Source organism: Macadamia integrifolia, chromosome 8 (assembly GCF_013358625.1).
Source record: "Macadamia integrifolia cultivar HAES 741 chromosome 8, SCU_Mint_v3, whole genome shotgun sequence".
NCBI classification, from domain to species: Eukaryota; Viridiplantae; Streptophyta; class Magnoliopsida; order Proteales; family Proteaceae; genus Macadamia; species Macadamia integrifolia.
This window is the reverse complement of record NC_056564.1, coordinates 33,197,577-33,219,166: the sequence shown is the minus strand read 5'-3', so window position 1 is coordinate 33,219,166 and position 21,590 is coordinate 33,197,577. Positions and strand designations below refer to the sequence as shown.

Here is a 21,590-nt window from a genome sequence, read left to right as displayed (position 1 = left end):
ATACCATTACTCTTCTGGAAAAACTATTGTGCGAGTCTCTAACTTGGGTGTCGGAGGACTAATCCTGGAGCCACCTCCGGGCCTCTGCTTTCTGTGCCTATGCAGGATCAACGCTCAGCCTTCCACAAATTCTCGGCAGCAACACTCACTAATGTTCAATACTTCTCAGGATCATCTAACAAGTCACCACTTTTAACTGTAAGCTTCACATTTGGATCTAGAAGAGTATCCAAAGGCTTAGACCCTAACATTCCAGCCTCTGTCAGCAAATCCATAACATATTTCCTCTGAGAGAGGGAAATATCTTTTCTTAATTGAGCAACCTCAATATCTAAGAAATACTTTGACTGTCCTAGATCCTTGGTCTGAAACTTCTGTTGTAGAGGTGTTTTCAGGCTTTGGATCCCTTTAATATCGTCTCCAGTGATGACAATATCTTTAACATAAACAACAAGAAATATCCTTTATGTGCCAGACTTCCGATAGAACATTGAATGATCACTATCACACCTTGATAGACCAAACTCATGAACTACATCAGTGAACCTGCCAAACCATGCTTGAGGTGACTGCTTCAAACCATACAATGATTTCTTTAGTTCGCACACCATACTAGACTCCCCTTGAGCAACAAACTCTGGTGGTTACACCATATAAACCTCTTTATATAAATCACCATTAAGAAAACATTCTCCATCGAGTTGATATAATGGCCAATAAGAAGATGCATAAAGAGATATCAGAATACAAATAGAAGTCAAGTTGGCCATAAGAGAAAAAGTATCTAGATAATCAACCCCATACACCTGTGTGTGGCTCTTGGCCACTAATTGAACCTTCAATCGAGCAAGAGAACCATCTGGGTTTACTTTAAAAACCTAGATCCACCAACAACAACCAATAGCGGACTTGCGGAGGTAATTGTACAAGATCCCAAGTATGATTTGTATCCAAAGCCAATAACTCCTCTTCCATAGTGGTCCTCTAGCCAAGACTAGACAATGCCTCTGCAACAGACTTAGAAATAGGATGACAAGATTAAGTGGAAAGACAAGTATGAAAATATTATATATTTTTCTTTTTACAAAAATCAATTTTATTTTTGAAGTTGGCAGATTGTATTTTTATTCCCTTTTATTTTGGGGACATTTTAGTAATTGTCAAGGTAACCTCAAGGAGCATTTTGGTTATGGTCATTAGATGGCTAGCATCTCACTTGGGGTTGGACATTATGGCTGGTCATCTCCACCCTAGAGATATAAATATTTCAAGGTCATAAATGCAAGGGGATTTTTTGAAAGCTCAAAATACAGGGTTGTGGTATACCTGTCCAGTTGCGTGTGCACCCTGATTGCTTGTGAGTTCCTTGGATTTTTGGTGGCTTCATCCTATTGTGATCATCTACTATAGTCTCTTAAAAAATCTTTTACAGAGGTTGGTTTTATATCTCCAATAGGTATGCCAATTTTATTATACTTTATTAATCTTTTATCCTTATGGAAAAACAATCTTATGATTTTTTTTCTTGAGTTTGTTTCAGATGATTCTTAAGGGCCCTTTTTCCAATAATTTTTACAAATCAAATAACCAACCACAGAGAAATCCAAAATACCCCATTATGACAACAACACTTTGGCCATAAATGTTTACATTTTGAGGTTTCCACATAGTTGTTCAAAGCTAGTCTGACAATGTGCTCCTAATTTCAAGGAGTTGATCCATAATAGGGAATTGAATCACACATTAATTGAATACATATTAAACAAGGAAAGTCTGAGAAAGTTCTAAAAGAGATATAAACATTACTCATTGTAGTGAACAAACAAATCAACCACATCTCCAGATAAATAGCTAATAACAAAATCTTTGTTAAGCTTAAAATCATATAATTTCTCAACTAACTTGGGATGCAGATTACAAAGAGGTATGCCCATCCAGCCATTCCCCATTGATTCATACCTATTTTGTAATGCCCTTTGCACTGAATATATCTAACTATTTATGGAATCTAACCATTTATGAATTTAGAAATTTTGAGTCAAATTTAAAATTGAGAGAACCCCAAGCAATCTTTTTTTTGTCTAGTCAAAATTGAAGTAGCATCTTTTTTTTTTTTTGAGATCTTCTGGTACTATTGTATTAGTGGAGAAAGCACCCAACGATCCAATAGTCCGCCAATATCTCAGTTAACTTGAAGCTTAAAGTAGAAATATTGTACTGAGAAAATAAGAGGTAAATACAAGAAGAAAAAATAAACCTATTTGTGCTGCAAATTACTCCTTGAAGGGCCTTCTTCATCAACAATTTTGGGATGCAAGGACAAAGATTAGAACCCAGATAAAGTTGCTCGAGGGCCTTCTTCAACAACAATGTTGGGATGCAAGAATAGAGATTTGAACTCAAATGAAGTTTCTCGAAGGGCCTTCTTCAACAATGTTGGGATGCGAGAACAAAAATTTGAACATAGTTGGTGTTACTTGAAGAGAACCTTCTTTGCTCAAATAGAGATTCCTCTAATTGTGGTCCCAGGGACAATGAACGAGAGAAGAGGAAGGGGAGCTCAAAGCAAGTGCGAAGGAGAGGAGCTTGAAGCGAAGTAAATACGAAAATGGAGGACCTCAAAGAATGGTGAAAATTGAGGGGCACAAAGAAGGAGATGAAGTAAGGGATGATGTCTGATCTCATCCTTAGGGTTTTAACCACTGTTTTAAATGCGTTTTCGTTTTTTACCGTTTAAAACACATTTTCCCCTATGCTTGCCAAAGATATGGGAAAAAAGGCAAATGACAAGCATTTATGTTCTAAACACATTCCCTTTTTTTTTCCCCTGCATTTTCTAAGACTTGACTTGTTGAACATAATGTTTACTTAAATGATTATATCTTTCTCCCAAACTCCGATCGGCCTGATTCTTTCGCCAACTTGTAGCAAACTCAATGACATATATTTCTCATGAACCTTTAACTCAAATTCAATTCACGGATCCCAAAATTAAGCTACATACTGATGCGATTGATGAAAAAGTGTTTCAAAAGTGATGACTCAAATCCATTTGAACATACATCACTCTGAATTTACTATATTGACAACAATGAACAACATCATAACCAAGCCACATTGCTTAATAAGACTTTGGATATGTGTGGTGTATGGATTTAGAATGGTGTTGGATGATATTCGATGATATGTCTTGGGACTTATAATGAGACATGAGATATATATGTATTAATATTGGATATTGTAGTTGTTTTGAACATTATATATAGATATTTATATAATAATTCCTTAATTTATATGACTATACTATCGTTTTTTTTTGTCCCGTTTGTTTGAAATCTACACGTTTGAAACCGTATCGTTTGTTTTTCGTTTTTTACCGTACTCTATTTATTTGACCATATCATTTGAAATTTTCTATCATTTAAAACCCATATCTTCCATTTCTCTTTCCGTTTCCGTTTCCGTTTCTTAGCCGTTCCCCTTTTTGCCAAGTATGGTTTAACTCCTAACCGAGTATGGGTCAAGCACTTGACCTGCCTATTTATTGCCAAAAAAAAAAAAAAAAAAAAAAAAAACTAACCAAATACCTGCCTCATGGTGGGGGTCGAATGCTGGAGATCTAGGATTATGGGCTCTCGAACGTCGATCTCGTTCGATCTCGGAAAGACAGGTGTCTATAGCTGAGACCTTCACTGCACCTCTCCGCCAAATCAACTTGCCATGGACGTTTTTGTTCTCCTAAACACGAATAAAAGGGCCCATACGGCAAGATTTAAAAAATACGTTTTATTCGTTTATAAAAATAAAAACGTCCGTTATAAACGTGTTTTTTATAGAAAAAAAACGCTCGTTATATAAAACCCCAATACTCTTCGCCCGACTTCGCCCGAAACCCTCGATCCTTCAATCCCCCAATTCCTTTCTGACTCTGCAACTGGGGCAACGGCAGTTCCCTTATCCCTCTCTCTCTCTTCTTCTTCTCTGACTCTGCAACTGAGGCAAAGGCTGCACCGTGGAGCGCGAGCGATTGTGTGTGACCTGCGATGTACGAAGGTTGGCTTCTTGTAACAGGAAAAAGGTTAGAATTTCTCTCTTTTTTTCTGCGTAAGACATTAGACATTCCAAATCCCTCTAGCCCGCAAGCCATCAGAGTTGAAATCTTTTCTCTACTCATGACGATATTTACAAATGGGATACATTGGGGCTGTTGGAATTGCGAGTGCTGCCTTGGACCAATCGATACCCGAAGGTCTATATATTTATGGAGACGGAATTCTCTTCGGCAGTAGTGTTCAAGCTTATCTTCGCCTAGATTGACTAAGATTATCTATATATATATTGTTTTTGTTTTTGGGTGAATGTAGAAAAAGATAAACTGTACAAAATGAGATCCGTTGTCTTCTCCTCCTTTAAAACAGGGAGGCGATCTCCCGAGAGAAGGAAGAAACAAAGAAAAATCTAAAAAAATCTGAAAACCTAATCCTAGACCTTAATTTTCTGTTGAACAAAGGAAGATAAGGGGATTGTATGATAAAGATTATTGATTTATCAAAATTAACAAATTTCTGATAGTCAAGTTTGTTAAAGGAATTTTGGTTGCTTAAGTCTTAATTTTTGTTTGAAATGTATTTGGCCATATTTAGATTTTATCTTTTGGATGGTCAAGAGGATCGTCATGATGTAGATTGTAGAAGTTCTCTTTCAAGGAGGAGACTTTTAATGGTTGAAAGGCTGTAAGAACTAATCAGTAACCACTGACTAATTGATCAAGAAAGACACTCCGGGTGGTTCCTATTGATTGTCTATTTCAGAACTTCATACTGATAAACAGAACACTACCTTCATGTGGGGAATCCATTTGTTCTAAGCCTATGTTGAAGAGAGTTCTTACAATATCATGCGATGGCCAGTAAACTTCATTGTGATTGGGAAGATAAAACAAATCTTTGAAGTTGAAATCCTGGAGTTATTGGGAGGACAAAGCAAATTGTAGATATATATATATTTTTAAATGTGTCTTTTGAAGTTGAAATATATCGTTATGCTTGGATTTTGGAGTTTAGAATGGGTTGTATTTATTATATCCATTTTTGTTGAATGGTATAGTTGCTTTGAACTTTGGATGCTGGCATTTAGGTAATAATTTCTCAATTTATATGAGTATGTGGTCATCTTTGTATGCCCCATATTTTTTCAAATCTAAATATTTAAAACCTGTTTTTCCATTTCTGAAAATTTTCCGTTCTTATAGTGTTTTACCAGATTTTTTATGTCCCATTCAGATTCGGAGCCGTTTTGAACTTGTCCATATTTAACACCGTTTTTTTTCACGCACATTTTAACTATGTTCTGGACTCGAATGGCTAGGTTTCATCTTTCCTTGCAGGTCTCAACAACCGAGGTTTGTTCTTGGCTTTCATACTTCTTTTCTGAAAAAAAAAAAAAAAAAAAAAAAAAATTCAATCTGCTCTTCTTGTTTCTTAAGCCTTTTTCAAACAAAAGAATGCTTGGAATTTAGTTTTGATATTTTATGCTTTTAATGGGATCTGCTTGTGGTGAGTTGGGTTGTATTTGTTAAGATTAAATGCTCTTGACGTTTACATGATTTTCTTTTTTCTCATTGTTTTTGTTGAAATTTGATGTTATGTTTTACATCCATTGAATGCTAAAGCTGTTGGAAAATCAGTGGAGGGGGGGGGGGGCGTGTTCTCATTTTTTTTTTTTTTTTGGAAAAATAATAATTTGATTAATAAGGTATGATGGAAGTATAAGAGGGGTGAGAGTGTGTTAAGAGAAATGAGAAAGGATAACTCCTGATGGGACACATCAAAGAGAGACTAATGTAGAATCGATTCTCAACTAGACAACTAGAAACAAGCCCCAAAACAAGATCACTCAATATCAATATCATTACAATATATCCACAGTTCCAGCAATATAAAATTAAAGAGACACCCAACAGTAGGTGAACCAGCGAGGTGCTTTAGTTCTTAAAACCCTCAACAAGGCTTAACAGTGCCTTGGGTGATGTCCAGTCACAAAAGAAATAAAAATAAGACAAGTTCTAATCAATTGGCTGACAAAGAAAATAGGCTATTAACCAGAATACAATTGTTTACAGAATTATTAGGTAAACACCATGGATGGTGATGCTCTTCCAGTCAAGGTCGGGATTAGGAATGGCATAATCCTTCAAAATTACAGCCAAAACTGATGGCTGAATGTCGAGTTATAACAAGGTTCTCAAATTAGAAACTAGAACTCAAAATAGCAACGACTTATAGCAATATTCAACCATTGGATGAGACTGAAACTGCCTTTGAAGGAAGACATTATGGAAGGTGTAGCCTGAATCTGATGGATGGATGTGGAATTTCTTTGACTTGAAGTCTGCCACCAGGAAAGCACCAGATGAGTGACCCTGCAGGGTAGAGGATGCACCGTCAAGGTTCAGCTTCTGTTGAACTCGATATCATAGCCTCCAATGACTCAAAAAGCAACTCAGTAGTGGTGAAGCAGAACCTTTGACACCTTTTGAGTACTTGGTTATCACAGGACAACAAAATAGAAACAAAAAGGAATTGTTGGGAAGAAGAAGAAGGAAAAGGATATGATCTGAGTTTCTCCCTTCAAGACTCAAACGGCATCACACCAGTCACCCTAGCATCTCTCAAGGAAAGTTTACTGCATCTCACAGTCAGCCACATCACTCAAGCTCTTTGGTATAAACCGGAATTCATTATAAACTCAAATCAGGGGGAGCTGTAATGGCCCCTCCCTTACAGGACAACAAAATAGAAACAAAAAGGAATTGTTGGGAAGAAGAAGAAGGAAAAGGATATGATCTGAGTTTCTCCCTTCAAGACTCAAACGGCATCACACCAGTCACCCTAGCATCTCTCAAGGAAAGTTTACTGCATCTCACAGTCAGCCACATCACTCAAGCTCTTTGGTATAAACCGGAATTCATTATAAACTCAAATCAGGGGGAGCTGTAATGGCCCCTCCCTTTTATTAAAATCTTCTTCCTCGATTACAAAATTAGAAACTTCCCCTTGGCTGTTGGAGAGTAAATACAAATAGCAACTAATTACAATTCAAAATGGAAACCGGAATCTATGTAAGATATAATAACTGAAATCTAATTAAAATCTCGTGATAACTAAAATAGCAACTAAAGAAAAATAGTAACTAAATAAAGTCTTCTCAAGGCAGTCTTGACAGCTCAAATCTTCTAGAAATACCCCACTCAATCACCACATGACCTCTTAGAATATCTCCATGCAAAACCAACTAAGCCATAATAATGGGCCTTAATCTGGGCTGGTCTGTTGGGATGGTTCGATGGCCGGCTGAATGACTGCTGGTCCTTTTCTTCTTCATGCTTTGATCTACGTCAGGGTCTACCCTTTCATATCAACATTTAGGTTGACCAGTTCAAAGAATTTAATTCTATAGGGAAGAAAAGAAACTGCATTTCTTCACAGTATGCTGTTATACTTATACATACATACATAACATATAACATACTATATATATATATGTTAGAATTTTCTAAATTTTGGATATTTCTGCATCATTTTGCTCCTGCTTTTGCTATTGTGTTTTTTGGGCATTCATTGGAGTGTGTAAGAAACATTCTTTATTTTTTTTTATTTAACGTAATAAGAGAGATGCTGATTATTTGTTACAGTCCCAATTGAACCCCTTCTTATTGGCTTTCAGTTTCATATTACTTGTTACAGTACCAAAAGATAAATGCATTCAGTTACTGTGCGAATGATTTTCTCTCTGTGTTGAAGGCACTTCTTATGAAGACCATTACCGAACCTTATTTTCTGTCTTCACATTAGTGGAATATACTTAACAGATTTGTAATACCTTGCCAATTCATTGAAATCAACAGTTCTCAAATGTTTTTTCCTAGGGTGTGAATCCACTAAGGTTATTTTTATTTCTGGCACAATATTTTTTTGATACTCTTTCTTTCTTTTTTTCCAAAAAATTTCTGGGAATGGAAAGAAGCAAACCTTTGAAATTTTCTATAATAGCTATCAGGAATAGTCAACAAGGGTATTGTTGTATAGATTAATAGAGAGTGTTTGATAGTCGACCTGTTCACTTGGCGGATATAATCAATTAGAATTTTTGTGGGGATTGCTTAACCATGTTCTACAAAAATGAGATGTATTTGACTGTTTTGACAGAGGGAAAGCAACACCTCTTAGACATTTTACTGGTGTCTGGGAGATATAAAAATGGAACTGTGGTTAATAGTATGAGAGCAGTTCTGGAATCTAGGGAAAAGAGAGGTTGTTAATAATGCCTCAAGGATTTCTCATGTATTCTGGACCCAAAAAAAAGGAGGATACTTTTGCCAGAATTATAGATAATTGTTGTCTTCTTTAATACTAACCTCCTTAAATTTTAACTGGGAATTTAATCTGAATAAATGGATGCTTTGCAGTAGTAACTGTAATCTATAAGTGTGCTAGCTGTCCTTTTCACAGTTTTTTTCCCCTCATTTTCACTGTTTAGTGAACAACGACAGACAAACAGGATAGTGATTCCGCTGACTAGGATTTTCAATGATATGAAGTTCTCAGATGGTTTGTATATCTGTCGAGAATCAACTGATATCTACTTGAACTCGGTCAAAAAGATTTCTCTCATCATAGCTGCATGTTTTCCTCTAGTTTATCAGGTTCTCGTTGCCTAAATCTTTTTTTTTTTTTTCTACTCCGGGTAAATTAATAAAATCCTCTCATTTATTTATGATTAGGAATCTTTGGCAGCATCAGTAATTTATATACCAACAACAACAACAACTAGGGGTGCAACAGGGCCAAGTTGGGCTGGGTTTCTTAAAACCCTAGCCCAACCCTGGGTCCCCCTAACTGGGCCCAAACCCACCCTGACCCTGACCCTGACCCTGACCCTGACTCAGGGCCGCAAAACTTCAACCCTGGCCCTACCCTTCAGGGTTCAACCCAACCCTTACCCGCCTTGATTGGCCCTGATTTTTTAGGGTCGGGCTGGGACGACCCTGACCCTGACCCTGCAAAATATGCAATAACTTAAAAAAAAAAATGCATAATAAAGAGGAGATAAAAAATACAATGTTACAAATTACTTGTCTTGGTGAAAAAGGCAAGAGTGATCTTTTTTTTTTGGTAAAAAAAAGTAAGAGAGATCGGTGAGAAGATATACTAGGAGTTTTGAGGTGTCAATGACTCAATGTCAAAAAACATATAAAATTAGGTTAAATTCAGGGTTAACATTAGGGTCACGACCAGGGTCAACATCAAGGGCAAAAATCAGGGCTGGGTTCAGGGCGGGCCAAAGACATCAACCCTTACCCGCCCTGACCCTGACTCAGGGTCGGGCCGGCCCTCAGGGCCAAAATTTTTGGGTCGGTACTTGTTTGGGATCAGGGCGGGCCAAGGGCTGGTTCGGGCCGTCATGGCCAAACTTGCACCCCTAACAACAACAACAACAACAACAACAACAACAACTCATCTTTATCCCAACTAAATGGGATCAGCTACATGGATCCGTGCAAATACAAAATAAGTATAGTAAAAGGAAAGTAACAACACAACACAACAAATCAGAAGCATCTCGCCTAAATTTGGTTGGCTACATGTGTTCTAGCCCTCTAGTCGTACCTGTTTCCACCCTACTTCTCCTATAGTCATTTTAGGCCTGCATCTAGTTCTTTTAGTTCCTTCAATCTGAATCAGATCACTTCTCCTTACTGGAGCATCTCAAGGCCAACGTTGAACATGGCCGTGCCATCTTAAACGACTTTCTTGGATCTTATCATGAATTGGTGGGCAACTCCCAAATCAACTCTAATCTGGTCATTTTACTTTATCCTTCTTAGTTTTTCCGCATATCCATCTCAACATCCTCATCTCTGCTACACAACTTGTCTTTATGACACTCTTTAACTACCCAACATTTCGCCCTATACATTGTTTCCCGGTCGTATGACAATCTTATAGAATTTTCTATTAAGCTTTAAAGGAATATTTTGGTCTCACGACACTCTGGACGCACTCTCCACATCATCCAACCCACTTTAATTCTCCGTGAAACATCATCTTCTATGTCACATTCTTTATTTATGATTGACCCAGGTATCTAAAATTATCACTTTGTGGTATCTTTCTCTCCTTATTTTCACCATTTCGTTATCTATAGTGTGACTAAAGTTACACATCATATACTCTTTATTTGTTCTACTTATCTTAAAACCTCTTGATTCCAAGGTTGATCTGTCAAGAAGAGAGTTCAATGCTAACCCAATTCGGGTTCAGATTTGGTTTAGTTTGATACATTGAATCAGCCTTATTTTTCTCCAATTGGATAAGCCAATCTGTTCGTACTGTTCACGTAGGTATTGTTCATGTGAACAGTACCTTGGGGTCCAATATTGACAGCTGGCTTGGGAAAGATACTGCCAGCACTTGTTAGGATATTAGATATTAGTTTCTATTTTTATTTCTTTGTTTTATTTTGGCAAACTAGCTTTGTAACTTAGGAAGATTTCTTTCTCTTTTTAGTTAGTACTTTGTTTCCTATTTGGCTAGCTTAGTGGTCAAGTAAGTTAGTAGTATTCTTTTTATTTGTGAGGCAAAGTAATTAGAAGTTATTTCTAAAGTCAGTTTAGGGAGTAGAATCAGTCCATTAGTTTCCTTTTTTTTTGTTATTTCTTTGTGTCCAAGTTTTGTAAGGCTACTTACAGCCCAGTGATCATAATGCCTGAAGGTTGAAGTTTATGAAATTGAGTGTTTATTCATGGCTGAGATAGCTATTACCTTTAGGGGTGAGATACCCAAAACCTGAGGGGTGAGATGCCCATTCCCTAATTCTTCTTTCACCCTTCTCAATTCTCCAGCAATTTTCTTTTTTTCTTTTTCCTTTTATTTGTTTTCTGTGAGAGAGTGTTTGAGTGATCAAAGAAAGCTTGTTGAAGTTCAGAAGCTCTATCTAAAGACCAGTTTGAAGGCCATTTAAGGTCTGTAGCTGCTGCTATAGCTACTGTTATTGCAGAACTCCATAAAGCTTCCTTTTTCATTCTTCGAGCATAACGTCCCAACCAATCGTCAGTTCAGGCTCATCTTCTGAAGGATAGTTGGGCATCATACGAGGGGCCTTTGCTCCAAATTTGAGATCCATTAGATTAGTGGTTTGTGAGATCTAATATTACTCCCTATTCAGCCAGATTTTTTAGATCCTGCCTGGGATTAGGTCCTATGTGATTTAGCCTTACATTAACTTGCTTTTGTCTCATCCACCAAAACAATATCATTAGAAAAGAGCATACACCACAAAACCTCATCTTGAATGTTCTTGGGTAAATCATCCATGATAAGTGCAAACAATTGAGGGCTTAAAACTGATCCTTAGTGTAGCCCAATTGTAATTGGGAATTCACTGCCTTGACCTTCCACAGTTCTCACACTAGTCACCGCTCCCCATGTATACCTTTAATGATTGACATCCTTCTCTTCTCTAGTACATGCCAGATTAAAATCTCTAGGGACTCTGTTATAGGATTTTCTAGGTCAAGAAAGATCATATAGAAATCCTTTTTGCAAGCTCTAAATCAGAACATGAGCCTCTTGAGTATGTAAATAGCTTTTTCCTTGGATCGATTTGGCATAAAACCAAATTGGTTTTTCGAGATAGTTGTTTTTTTTCTCAGGTAACCTTCTTTTACAATTTTATAGTATGACTCATTAGTTTATGCATCTAGAGTTATTGTAGCTCTGAATACTACCTTTGTTTTTGTAGATTGAGATTGCAATGCTTCTCCTCCAATCATCTGACATTTTCCTTGTGCTCATAATCTTGTTAAAAAGATTGGTTAACAAAGATACCCCACATAATCCTAAACTCTTCCATGCTTCTATAGGGACCTCAGTAGGGGCTGTTATCTTGCCTACTTCTATCTTTCTGAAGGCTTCTTTAACATTAATCACTCTTAACCTTTTGTGTATATCTATGGTGTGTGGTGACTTGATGAGCAATGCAGTCTTCCAAGCCACTATTGCTCGAAATGTCTCCATTTAGTAGGCCGTAAAAGTACTTTTCCCATCTCATCATGATGTCCTCATTTCTTACTAGCCAAGCTTAGGATCCATTTAATCTAGGAATTCTTTGGTGAGGCTAATGAACTTAGGGTGGTCTACAAATGCCACCAACATGAATGCCAACCACAAGTCAAACCCCACTGGACCTTATCCAAACCATTTGTGTAGGCTACAGAATACTCTGTTATGCCATTGCACTCTATAAGCTATCCAATAGTTATAGCTGACTCTCTCTGCTTTGCCTTTTGAAAGTGCATGAATCTCACTTTTTCTCTTTCTCTTGGATGGTTTTTGATTGTGTTGTATCTCAAACTAAAAAATGCAGGTCCTGCATCTGCTCTAACAAATTTTCTCCCTAATAGGTCCCAATTTTGCCAGATAATGGTACCTACACTGCTTCTTGTCTGAGATGGGCCAGCATATCTAATGTAAGGGATATTTAAAGATCAGTAACTCCCAAGAATGTCCCCAAAGCTCCAATGGAAACAGGAAAAATAACTATCAGAACTGGAAATTAGATATAGGATCAAACCCAAAACAGGGCTGAAACTAGGGTAACCTGAGGTTTGGTATGAACGCTCAGAATGGGATGGAAAGTGGATCGAGTAGAGGTCCTACAAAGGTGATGAAAACCCCAAAAGATCTTGGGGAATGGATGAATGGATTGGGAGACCTAGGTGTTCTTGGTTTGGAGGTTTTGATTAGGAAACTAGAAGAGGAGGCCGTAGAAGAAGATCCAGCCAGCAGATGGGGACCAACTGCTGGTTGAATCTTTTTCCTAGGGTGGCCAGAAAAACCCCAAAAGGGTTAGCTGATCAGTTCCTTGGATGGGAAGTTATGGCACTCGATCTGAACTGCACCCTCTGGCTTCTTATGCTGATTTCGAACCTGTTGGAGACTGTTCTCCTCTGCTTCTTCAATCAGATGTGGCTGCTGGTTTTTAATCTGTTATAGAGCACTCTTAGATAACTCTCTCACAAATTAGACTAAGAAAAAGAGAAAGGAGATAGGATAGATGTGGGTGGGAGGGCTATCTCAGCCTGGGCCTCTCACCCACAGCTCTCTCAGCTGTTGAGGAATTCTTTCTCAGAATTTAGGTGCAAGTTGCTGCAAATATCATTCGGTAATTGAGCAGATGGAGGTTTAAACTCCTACTCAAAATATGACAAGACATAATAGACTCCTACTTAGCTTAGGACTTAAGCTACTAACTAATTAATGTCTTTGTCCTTAACAAGTAATTAAAGCACCAAACAGGACTTACCAAACATAAACATAAATAAAACTCCAACATGGAGTGGGACTCAAAGCAAACAATAAAGCAACTTCTGACTAGGAGAACCAAGCCCATCAGTAAGCTGGTTCGACCAATCCAGATCAGACCAAATCTGGGATGCTGCTGAGTGGCTGGTTCGACCCTTGGTCTGAACCCTTCTTTCTCCTTCTTCGATAGGTAATGCCAAATCAATATCCCAAAGGCAAGAGTGAGCTTGATGGATAGGTGACGCGGGGACTAGGATAATTAGGGGAACCCTGAGTTAGAGCTTGAACTCAGAATTAGGGTTGCATGAGGTTTTGGAAGGAGACTAAAAGATTCAGTTGTCTGAATTAAAAGTCAACCAAGTTTAGATCGTAATAAATATGTAGAAAATTGCAGAAAAGTACATAAGAGGAGAACAATTTAAAGCTATAATCACAGATTGGAGATCTTTTTGAGTGGGCTTGTGCAATTTAATAGTGAAAGGTGATGCTTTATTGGTTATTGGATGCATGATATCTTCTAATGGAGATCCTTGGAGATACATTCACTTCATACAAAAGGTGTGCTGTATTCATTCATTCATTCAGGAAAAACTCCTAGTGGAGGAGGAGATCTGATGTAGTATGGAGTATAGAATAGTTTAAAAATTGGGGATGAGCTTACAGTCTGGTAATGGACTACCTGGGCTAGGATAGGTTTCTATCTGTTGTTATTGGGTTTTTATTTTTTATTTTTTATTTTTTTATAATTTATCGTTTTAAAAATATTTGTTAGAATGGTTTCTTATACTTCTTTCCTTACTGTCTGATTTTTCCTTGGGTTTTACTGGTTATTTCCTGTCTTGGGCAGTACTGTTGGGCTGAGAAGAAAATCATGGAGATGCACCGTACCATTACAGATTGGCCCGAAACTTTGGGTGGTATTCGTACTTCGCTGGGAGACCCAAACCCTAGAGTCTTAGCTTATAAGGCCATCCTTGCTGTGAGATCTAGACCAGAAACAGTAGCTGGTTCTATAATTTACGCCTGGTCATATTCAGATAATTTTTATTATTTTCTTGTTTTTTCGTTCAATCTATTACTTGTGGTATTTGAGAGGCCGATTACTGAAGATTATTATCCTCCAAGTTTCACCTTGATTTAATCCATATTGAGTGACTAGGATTAATTGCAAGGAGGCTGGGTTTAGAAATTTGCCTTTTTTTTTAATTTACCAGGAAGTACATCAGCCGTGCATCTCTGGTAAACCAGTGTTTATATAATTTACTGATATTACAAACAGACCCCTTCCAGTTCAAGTTCTTTGCAGACTTTTCTTCTTGTGCAGAGATAATTACCTATCTGTACCAGGGACTATTCTATCTTTCCCTGAAGGTCCAGAACTGCTCTGAAATCGTTTGGGATGTGCCTATAGCGACCTAATTAGGATTTTGGAACCCTAGGCTGCCACCAAGATCTGCTGGCACTTGGTGGATGGGATTTTTCTTTTTATGATAAGTCAGAATTTTATTAATCAAAAGAAAGGCCTCACTTTATTCCAAAATGGCCCCAAAATTTGATATGGACAGATGAATGGCTTTCAGTTTAGGAAAAGGATTTTAGCTCTCCAAATTTCTGTTATATTCATATTTTTTTTTAGCAGATGAGCTTGCTAGATCAGGATTTGGGATCAGATTGAATTGTGCTGCTCTGTGGTGGAATCCCATTGAACTTGGATTCAGATATCAAATTATCTAGTATATAGAACTTAAAAATCTGTAAAATTCAGAAAAAAACATTTTGAATCGAAAAATCCAAAAACTCTGAAACCAGACCATAATAACCTAACATTGTGAATAAAGTCTAATGTAACATAGAGAATACATGACTGTTGAGTAGTTTGGACTTTGGACATTTGTTGCAGTCTGACATGTGTTGGTGACTTGGTATTGGCAGAACATGAAAAATAGAAATCTCCTTGCTAGATGTAATATCAATAACCTCATCACAATACAAGCCATTGGTGCCACACAACTAGTATCATCGAAAAAAAAAATCTTCTCTTTTTGCCCCCTATCATGTTGCAAATGGGATCATTCTCCACAATATCTGGCCCTTGATGCTTAAAGGTCCAAGGCCAAGAGATAAGTGCATCACACTTATGTTTGGTTGGGCTATACCTATCCAATTCCAATTAGGATAGGAATCGCTCCACAAGTTCCACGTGAGGCTGCAATAAGTAGATGCCTAAAGATTCTGCTTCAGCTGTGAACCTTGACCTCCATGTTCTGAGGGTCACCCAATCCTTGTCTGGAACTCTGGATGGGGATCAGGATTAGCTGATCCACTACACTCCGGACTGATTTGGACGAGAGTCACCACAAACGCACCTTGCAGTTGCCTTCACTCTGGTTGAGCTGTCTCACACTAAACTTGCTTTTCAGGGAATGGTTCCATCCGTGTTTTCTAAAAGTTTACTGGACACTGAGTTGAAAAGGAGCCTGGTTCTGGGTTTGACTGGTTTGACCGAAAAACCATGATTGAAACAACTGATTTGGATGAGAGTCACCACAAACCTACCTTGCAGTTGCCTTCACTCTGGTTGAGCTGTCTCACACCAAACTTGCTTTTCTGGGAATGATTCCATCCATAATTTCTTTAAAGGTTTACTGGACACTGAACTGAAAATGAGCCTGGTTCTGGGTTTGTTGGGTTCGGAGTCCACATCTTTCGCCATAGTCTCACTGTCTGGAGAGCCCTCTCAAAATTGCCTTCCTACCCAATCCTTCCTCATCTATTGCCATATGCATGTCTCCCCTACTATCTGTCTTTTGCTGGAATGGTCTAGAAGATACCAACCATCTTTTCTTCGAGTGCCCCTTCTCCTCCCATATCTGGAAGGTTGTCCTTGGAAATGCTGACATGCTCGGAGAAGACCCCTCCCTCTTCACAGAGAGAATGGATTTAGATCGACATGACTCTTCCTCAGTCTATTTTGATTACCCCTCCCCCTGCCCTGTAGGGATGTATTCCTCTTCCCCTGCCTTTTGGCATTATATATATCCTTCCCCGCCTTTTTTCCTTTGTGTTTAATTATATTATTCATCCAGAAAAAAGAAACAATAAATTAAAATAATTGAATTTTGAAAAGAATGAACTGATTAAAAAGGTCACCTTTAAACATATGACGTCCGTGAGGTGGTAGGATGTTCTTGCTTTAGATGGAGGTTTCTAGTTCGAATGTTCTCGGAGGCAACATCACATTTGATTACAAGGGAATCACCAAACTCGGTAACCGGTTTTCTGAAAGTGGACAGCAGAAACAGGTGGTTATCTGAAAGCTGGCTGGTTTGATTCTGGTTTGGGTAGATCTATGGCCAAACTGAACCAGGAAAACAAATGGTTGCAGTTCGATCCAGTTTGACTGCTGGTCTGTTCCAGTTTGAAAACTATGATTGCAGCACCCTTTTTCTCTTGGGAGAACGGATGAATACAAATATTATTCGAAAGGCTACAGCTATACAGTTATGGTGTAGGACAACAAGAGAATTTGGAAAGCATGCCTAAGAAACCACCAAAACAACTAGCTACATTGGGAAAGGCCCCAAGTAAGAGAACTCTGTCCACCCAAGCCTTCGCTAGAAGAAATATTCTTACTTGCTTAAAGGGATCTCGTTCTTCTTGTAGATGCATATACAGCCAAGCCAACCCCCCCCCCTCGGTAGGTACTGGAGATCAACCCTTTGATGAATGATACTGTATCTCACTCGAACTTTTAAATCTAACCATCTTTAATCCCTTAATAACTGCCTCCCATTTGGCTTTAATTGAGTCAGTAGAAAGGCGAAATAATATCATTGATTCTAATCACCTCTTAATTCTGGAAGTGCTCGAATGACTCTCTAAGAAGATCTATTCCTGTTTTAGTTATTAAAAAAAATGGTTTTGTTCGTATTTTTGTTTCAGATGTGTGATTCCTATATTCCTGTGTAAATATTTTAATTTGGTAAAAAACAAGTTCTTCGAGTGCAATTGACTTAGAATATTTTTGTTCTCACTTCACTCAACTAATCAGAGTAATATATGGAAATGTCTTATGTGGACAGAAATGGAAGAACAGATGGAACCCTGTACAGTGGAAGTGTCATTAGCCTCTAATGGCCAGAATGATGAAGTTGAGAAAAAGCAACCCTTTACTGTTCCGGAAGAAGTGTTGCTAGCCTCTAATGAGCAGAATGATAGACTTGAACGCATCAAGAGTGAGGACAACAAGGTGCTGCCAGATGAAGGGGGATTGCAGAATGGCTTTAGTTTGGAAACCTCAACAGGTATTAGCCAGGGTTCTTTGTCATCTGAAGAATAATTAATCTAATTCTGAGTTCTGAAACGGGACCTGCTGAGATGATTTGAGGACCCTACTATGAACAACATAAAATTTGTATGTTTTGCAGTGGTGTTCATCTCACAAAATTCAATTAGATATAGGTTTTAATGAAATATCAGTAACTTATCCATTCCAAAAAAGTTGCTTTAAAATGCATTTCTATTGCATTATCTCAAAGCAGATAGGTGGACAAAGAATGCATGGGTTTGGAGTGCTTTAACAGTTTGTGTTTATGAAATGTGTGAACTTTTCCTCGTAACTGCATGTTTCTCCAATCATGGTTACTGACAAAGCTGCCTCCACCCTTTTTTTGGTTATGTGAACCTTCATTCTGAGGTGACAAATTATAACAACTGGCTTGTCATATCTTTGTTGTCCATGGGTTTTTAATAAATAGGTTGTGGTGCATGTTGATGTGCACAGGAATGGAACAAGAGGTGGGGCCCTTTACAGTGCAACAGGAAACATTGTTAACCTCTGATGAAAAAAATGATAAAGTTGAGCAGGCCAGAAGTGAGGCTAACACGTTGATTCCAGATGAAGGAAGCCTGCAGAATGATTGTATTTCAGAAAGCGAGATAGGTAGCATAAGATATTAAGATTTCTTCTTGGTCTTAGCAGTTACTGAAGATATTTCTGCTATCAGCCTAGATGAATATATTGTTAGTGTAGGAACCTCATCAAGATATGCATTACCAGAAAAATAGCCTCTTTTTGAGTTGGTGTTTACTAGAATTGCTTTCAATAATTTCTTGTGGTTCTTTGTTATTTATGTTCAAAGAAACTAGATGACTTGATGTAAGGGTATTGAGAGATCAATAATCCCCAATGATGTTCCCCAAAGCTCCAATGAAACCAAGCACAATGACAAAGAAATATGAAAACCAGATTCGGACCAAACCCTAAAATAAGGCAGAACTAGGACAGCCTGTGGTTTGAGATGGGGCCTCAGAATGGGCCCAAACTTGGCTCGAGTAGAGGGGCTGGGGTGCTGATCAAAACCCCAAAAGATATTGGAAAACTGATGGCTGATTAGAGAGATCTGTACTTTCCTGATTTCATACCTTTAAATTAGGAAACTTGGAGAGAAACCTGTAGAGATGTACCAGACCTCAGATCGAGCCCCAATGCTGGTTGAGTCTCTCTCATAGGGTGACAAACAAAACCCCCAAAGTGTTTTCTGATCAGGCTTCAGACTTGGGAGATATGACCACTCGATGGAGCTTCAAAGCCCTCCTTGCTGAAATCGAGCCTGTCTTGGACTGTTTCATCACTGCTTCTTCAATCAGATTGGTTGCCGATCTTCAAACAAGTGTTCGAATACTCTCAGGTCATTCTCACACAAAATAGAATAGAGAAGAAGAGGATAAGATGGGATGGGTTTGGGATGGATATCTCAACTTGGGCCTCTCACCCACTACTATCTCTGCTGATGAAGAGTTCTCTCAGAATTTTATGAGCAATAAGCTGCAAATTTCATTTGTAAAGTTGTCACTTAAAGTTGCAGCAATGCCTCTTTTATAGAGGTTTATGACTCCAACATAAAATAGGAAACCTACTTAACTTAGGACAACGCTTAATAAAGAAACCTACTTAGCTTAGGACTTCAGCAACTAAATAATTAATGACTTTGTCCATCAAAACGACTTAGAAACATTGTCTAACTCAGCATAAGACTTTCCAAAAAAAGAACCTAAGACTCCAACATGGAGCAGGACCAAATAAAACAAAAAATGCATACTAAAACTTGGAATCGCAGGTGAGAACTAAGTCCATCAATAGGCTGGTTCGATTGGGCCTTCTTTCTTCTTCTGTAGTATAGACCAGCATGTCTATCTACATCATGACTGTGTAGGTATGTCTTATGTTCTTACTAAACATTGTTTACTTATATTATAAATAATTTTGATGTGTCACAGGAATTAAACCAGAAATTGAATGCTCTACAGTGCAGCACGAAGTCTTCTTATTCTGTGATGACCAGAATGATAAGGCTAAGCAGTTTGGGAATGAGGTTGACACATTAGTGACTAATGGAGGCCTCGAAGTTGATTTCACTCAAGAAGGCAAGACAGGTAGAGGCACAGTTGATTATTCATGTCCTGAAATTTCTGAAGCTACTTCTGAAAACAGATCCAGTGGCAATATTATTGTGAGAATCTCATCAATCATGGATGCTGAATTTCTTTCAAAGTGCTTCTATTCAATAAAATTAGCAAGTTTCTATGCCATTCTATACCCTGTGGTAGGGGTGTCAATCGGTCAGGCCTAATCAGGCTTACCCACTTTAGGAGCTTGCACTGTGACTGGCCCGTTGTTAAGTAATCGGTCCTCATGTGCTAAGCATGGTCCCTATTTAGTCTCTACCAATAACCGGGCTAAACGGGAGTTAAATGAGCTTGTAAAATAAGAGAGAGAGAGTCTTGCTATTTGTGCAAGGGAGTCCCAAGTGTTAGATTGGGGCTGCCCATTCTTTATATAGAGCTCAAATTAGCTATTATAAGTCCTACGAGGAATATGAACCCAAAACATAATCGAAAACTAAAATAGGGTTACGAGCGTCTAATGTAGACATCAGTCCTAGTTGAACTAGGACAATTCCAGTTGTACTAGGAAAACACCAAGGGAGGAGCCTGCGGAACTAGGACTAGGACAATTCCAGTTGTACTAGGAATACACCAAGGGAGGAGAACACACCCCTTAAGATGGAGCATAGATGTTAATCATGCCCAACTTGTTACAAATATAGTCCACCTCTGCCACTCCCCAAAGACTTGGTGAAAACATTGGCAAGTTGTTCTCCTTCCTTAACATGACTCGTAGAAATAACTCGTTGCAGCTTCTCTTGAATAAAGTGTCAATCAAGCTCAATATGTTTTGTCCTCTCGTGGAACGCTAGATTAGACGTAATAGGGATCGCAGCTTGGTGATCACACCAACTACATAGACGAAGTGAATTCAAACCCAAGTTCTATCAACAACTGCTTTACTCACATCAACTCACAGGTGATATGAGTCATGGCACGATACCCAGACTTGCTAGACTTAGCCACAACTGCCTGCATCTTGCTCTTCCAAGACACAAGATTACCTCTAATAAACATACAATACCCAGTAGTTGATCGCCTATCAATAGGAGATCCAGCCTAATCAACATCATTGAAACACTCAATGCAACCATGTTCGTGATCAATGTAAAGCAGACCGCGACGTGGAGCCTTCTTGAGGTATCATAGAATTCGAATAACATCCCAATGAGATGTTCGTGGAGACGAAAGAAACCGACACAACATTGACAGGAAAGACAATATTAGGCCTAGTCACTTTCAAATAATTAAGCTTTCCCACCAATCTTCGATACTTCTCAGGATCATCTAACAGGTCACCACTTTCAACCGTAAACTTCACATTTGGATTGATAGGAGTATCCGAAGGCTTGGACCCTAACATTCCAGTCTCTGTTAGAAAACTAGAACATATTTCATCTGAGAGAGGGGAATACCTTTTTTTGATTGAGCAACCTCAATACCCAAGAAATACTTCAACCGTCCTAGATCCTTAGTCTGAAACTTTTGTTGTAGATGTGTTTTCAGACTTTGGATCCCTTCAATATCGTCTCTAGTGATGACAATAGAATCAACATAAACAACAAAAAATATCCTTCCTGTGCCAGACTTCCGATAGAGCACTGAATGATCACTGTCACACCTTGATGACCAAACTCACGAACCACATCAGTGAACATGCCAAACCATGCTTGAGGAGACTGCTTCAAACCATACAATGATTTCTTTAGTTTGCACACCATACCAGATTCCCCATGAGCGACAAACCCTGATGGTTGCTCCATATATCCTCTTTATGTA

The 21,590-nt window shown here is 38.3% G+C and overlaps 1 protein-coding gene across 4 annotated transcripts in view; it reads left to right on the top strand.

The window, feature by feature from the left end:
• The first annotated feature begins 3,865 nt into the window (after window positions 1-3,865).
• The window catches only part of LOC122086442 (L10-interacting MYB domain-containing protein-like), a 33,433-nt gene continuing 15,708 nt past the window's right edge, over window positions 3,866-21,590 (top strand). Inside the window, exons 1-4 of one of the 4 annotated variants that reach the window (XM_042655241.1) lie at window positions 3,866-4,078; window positions 17,447-17,668; window positions 18,148-18,306; window positions 19,644-19,799. In XM_042655241.1, coding sequence (XP_042511175.1) covers window positions 17,449-17,668; window positions 18,148-18,306; window positions 19,644-19,799 — 535 coding nt within the window. In that variant the 5' untranslated portion in view covers window positions 3,866-4,078; window positions 17,447-17,448. The remainder of the gene's footprint in view (window positions 4,079-17,446; window positions 17,669-18,147; window positions 18,307-19,643; window positions 19,800-21,590) is intronic. The other 3 variants (XM_042655243.1, XM_042655242.1, XM_042655244.1) reach the window with 3 other exon arrangements.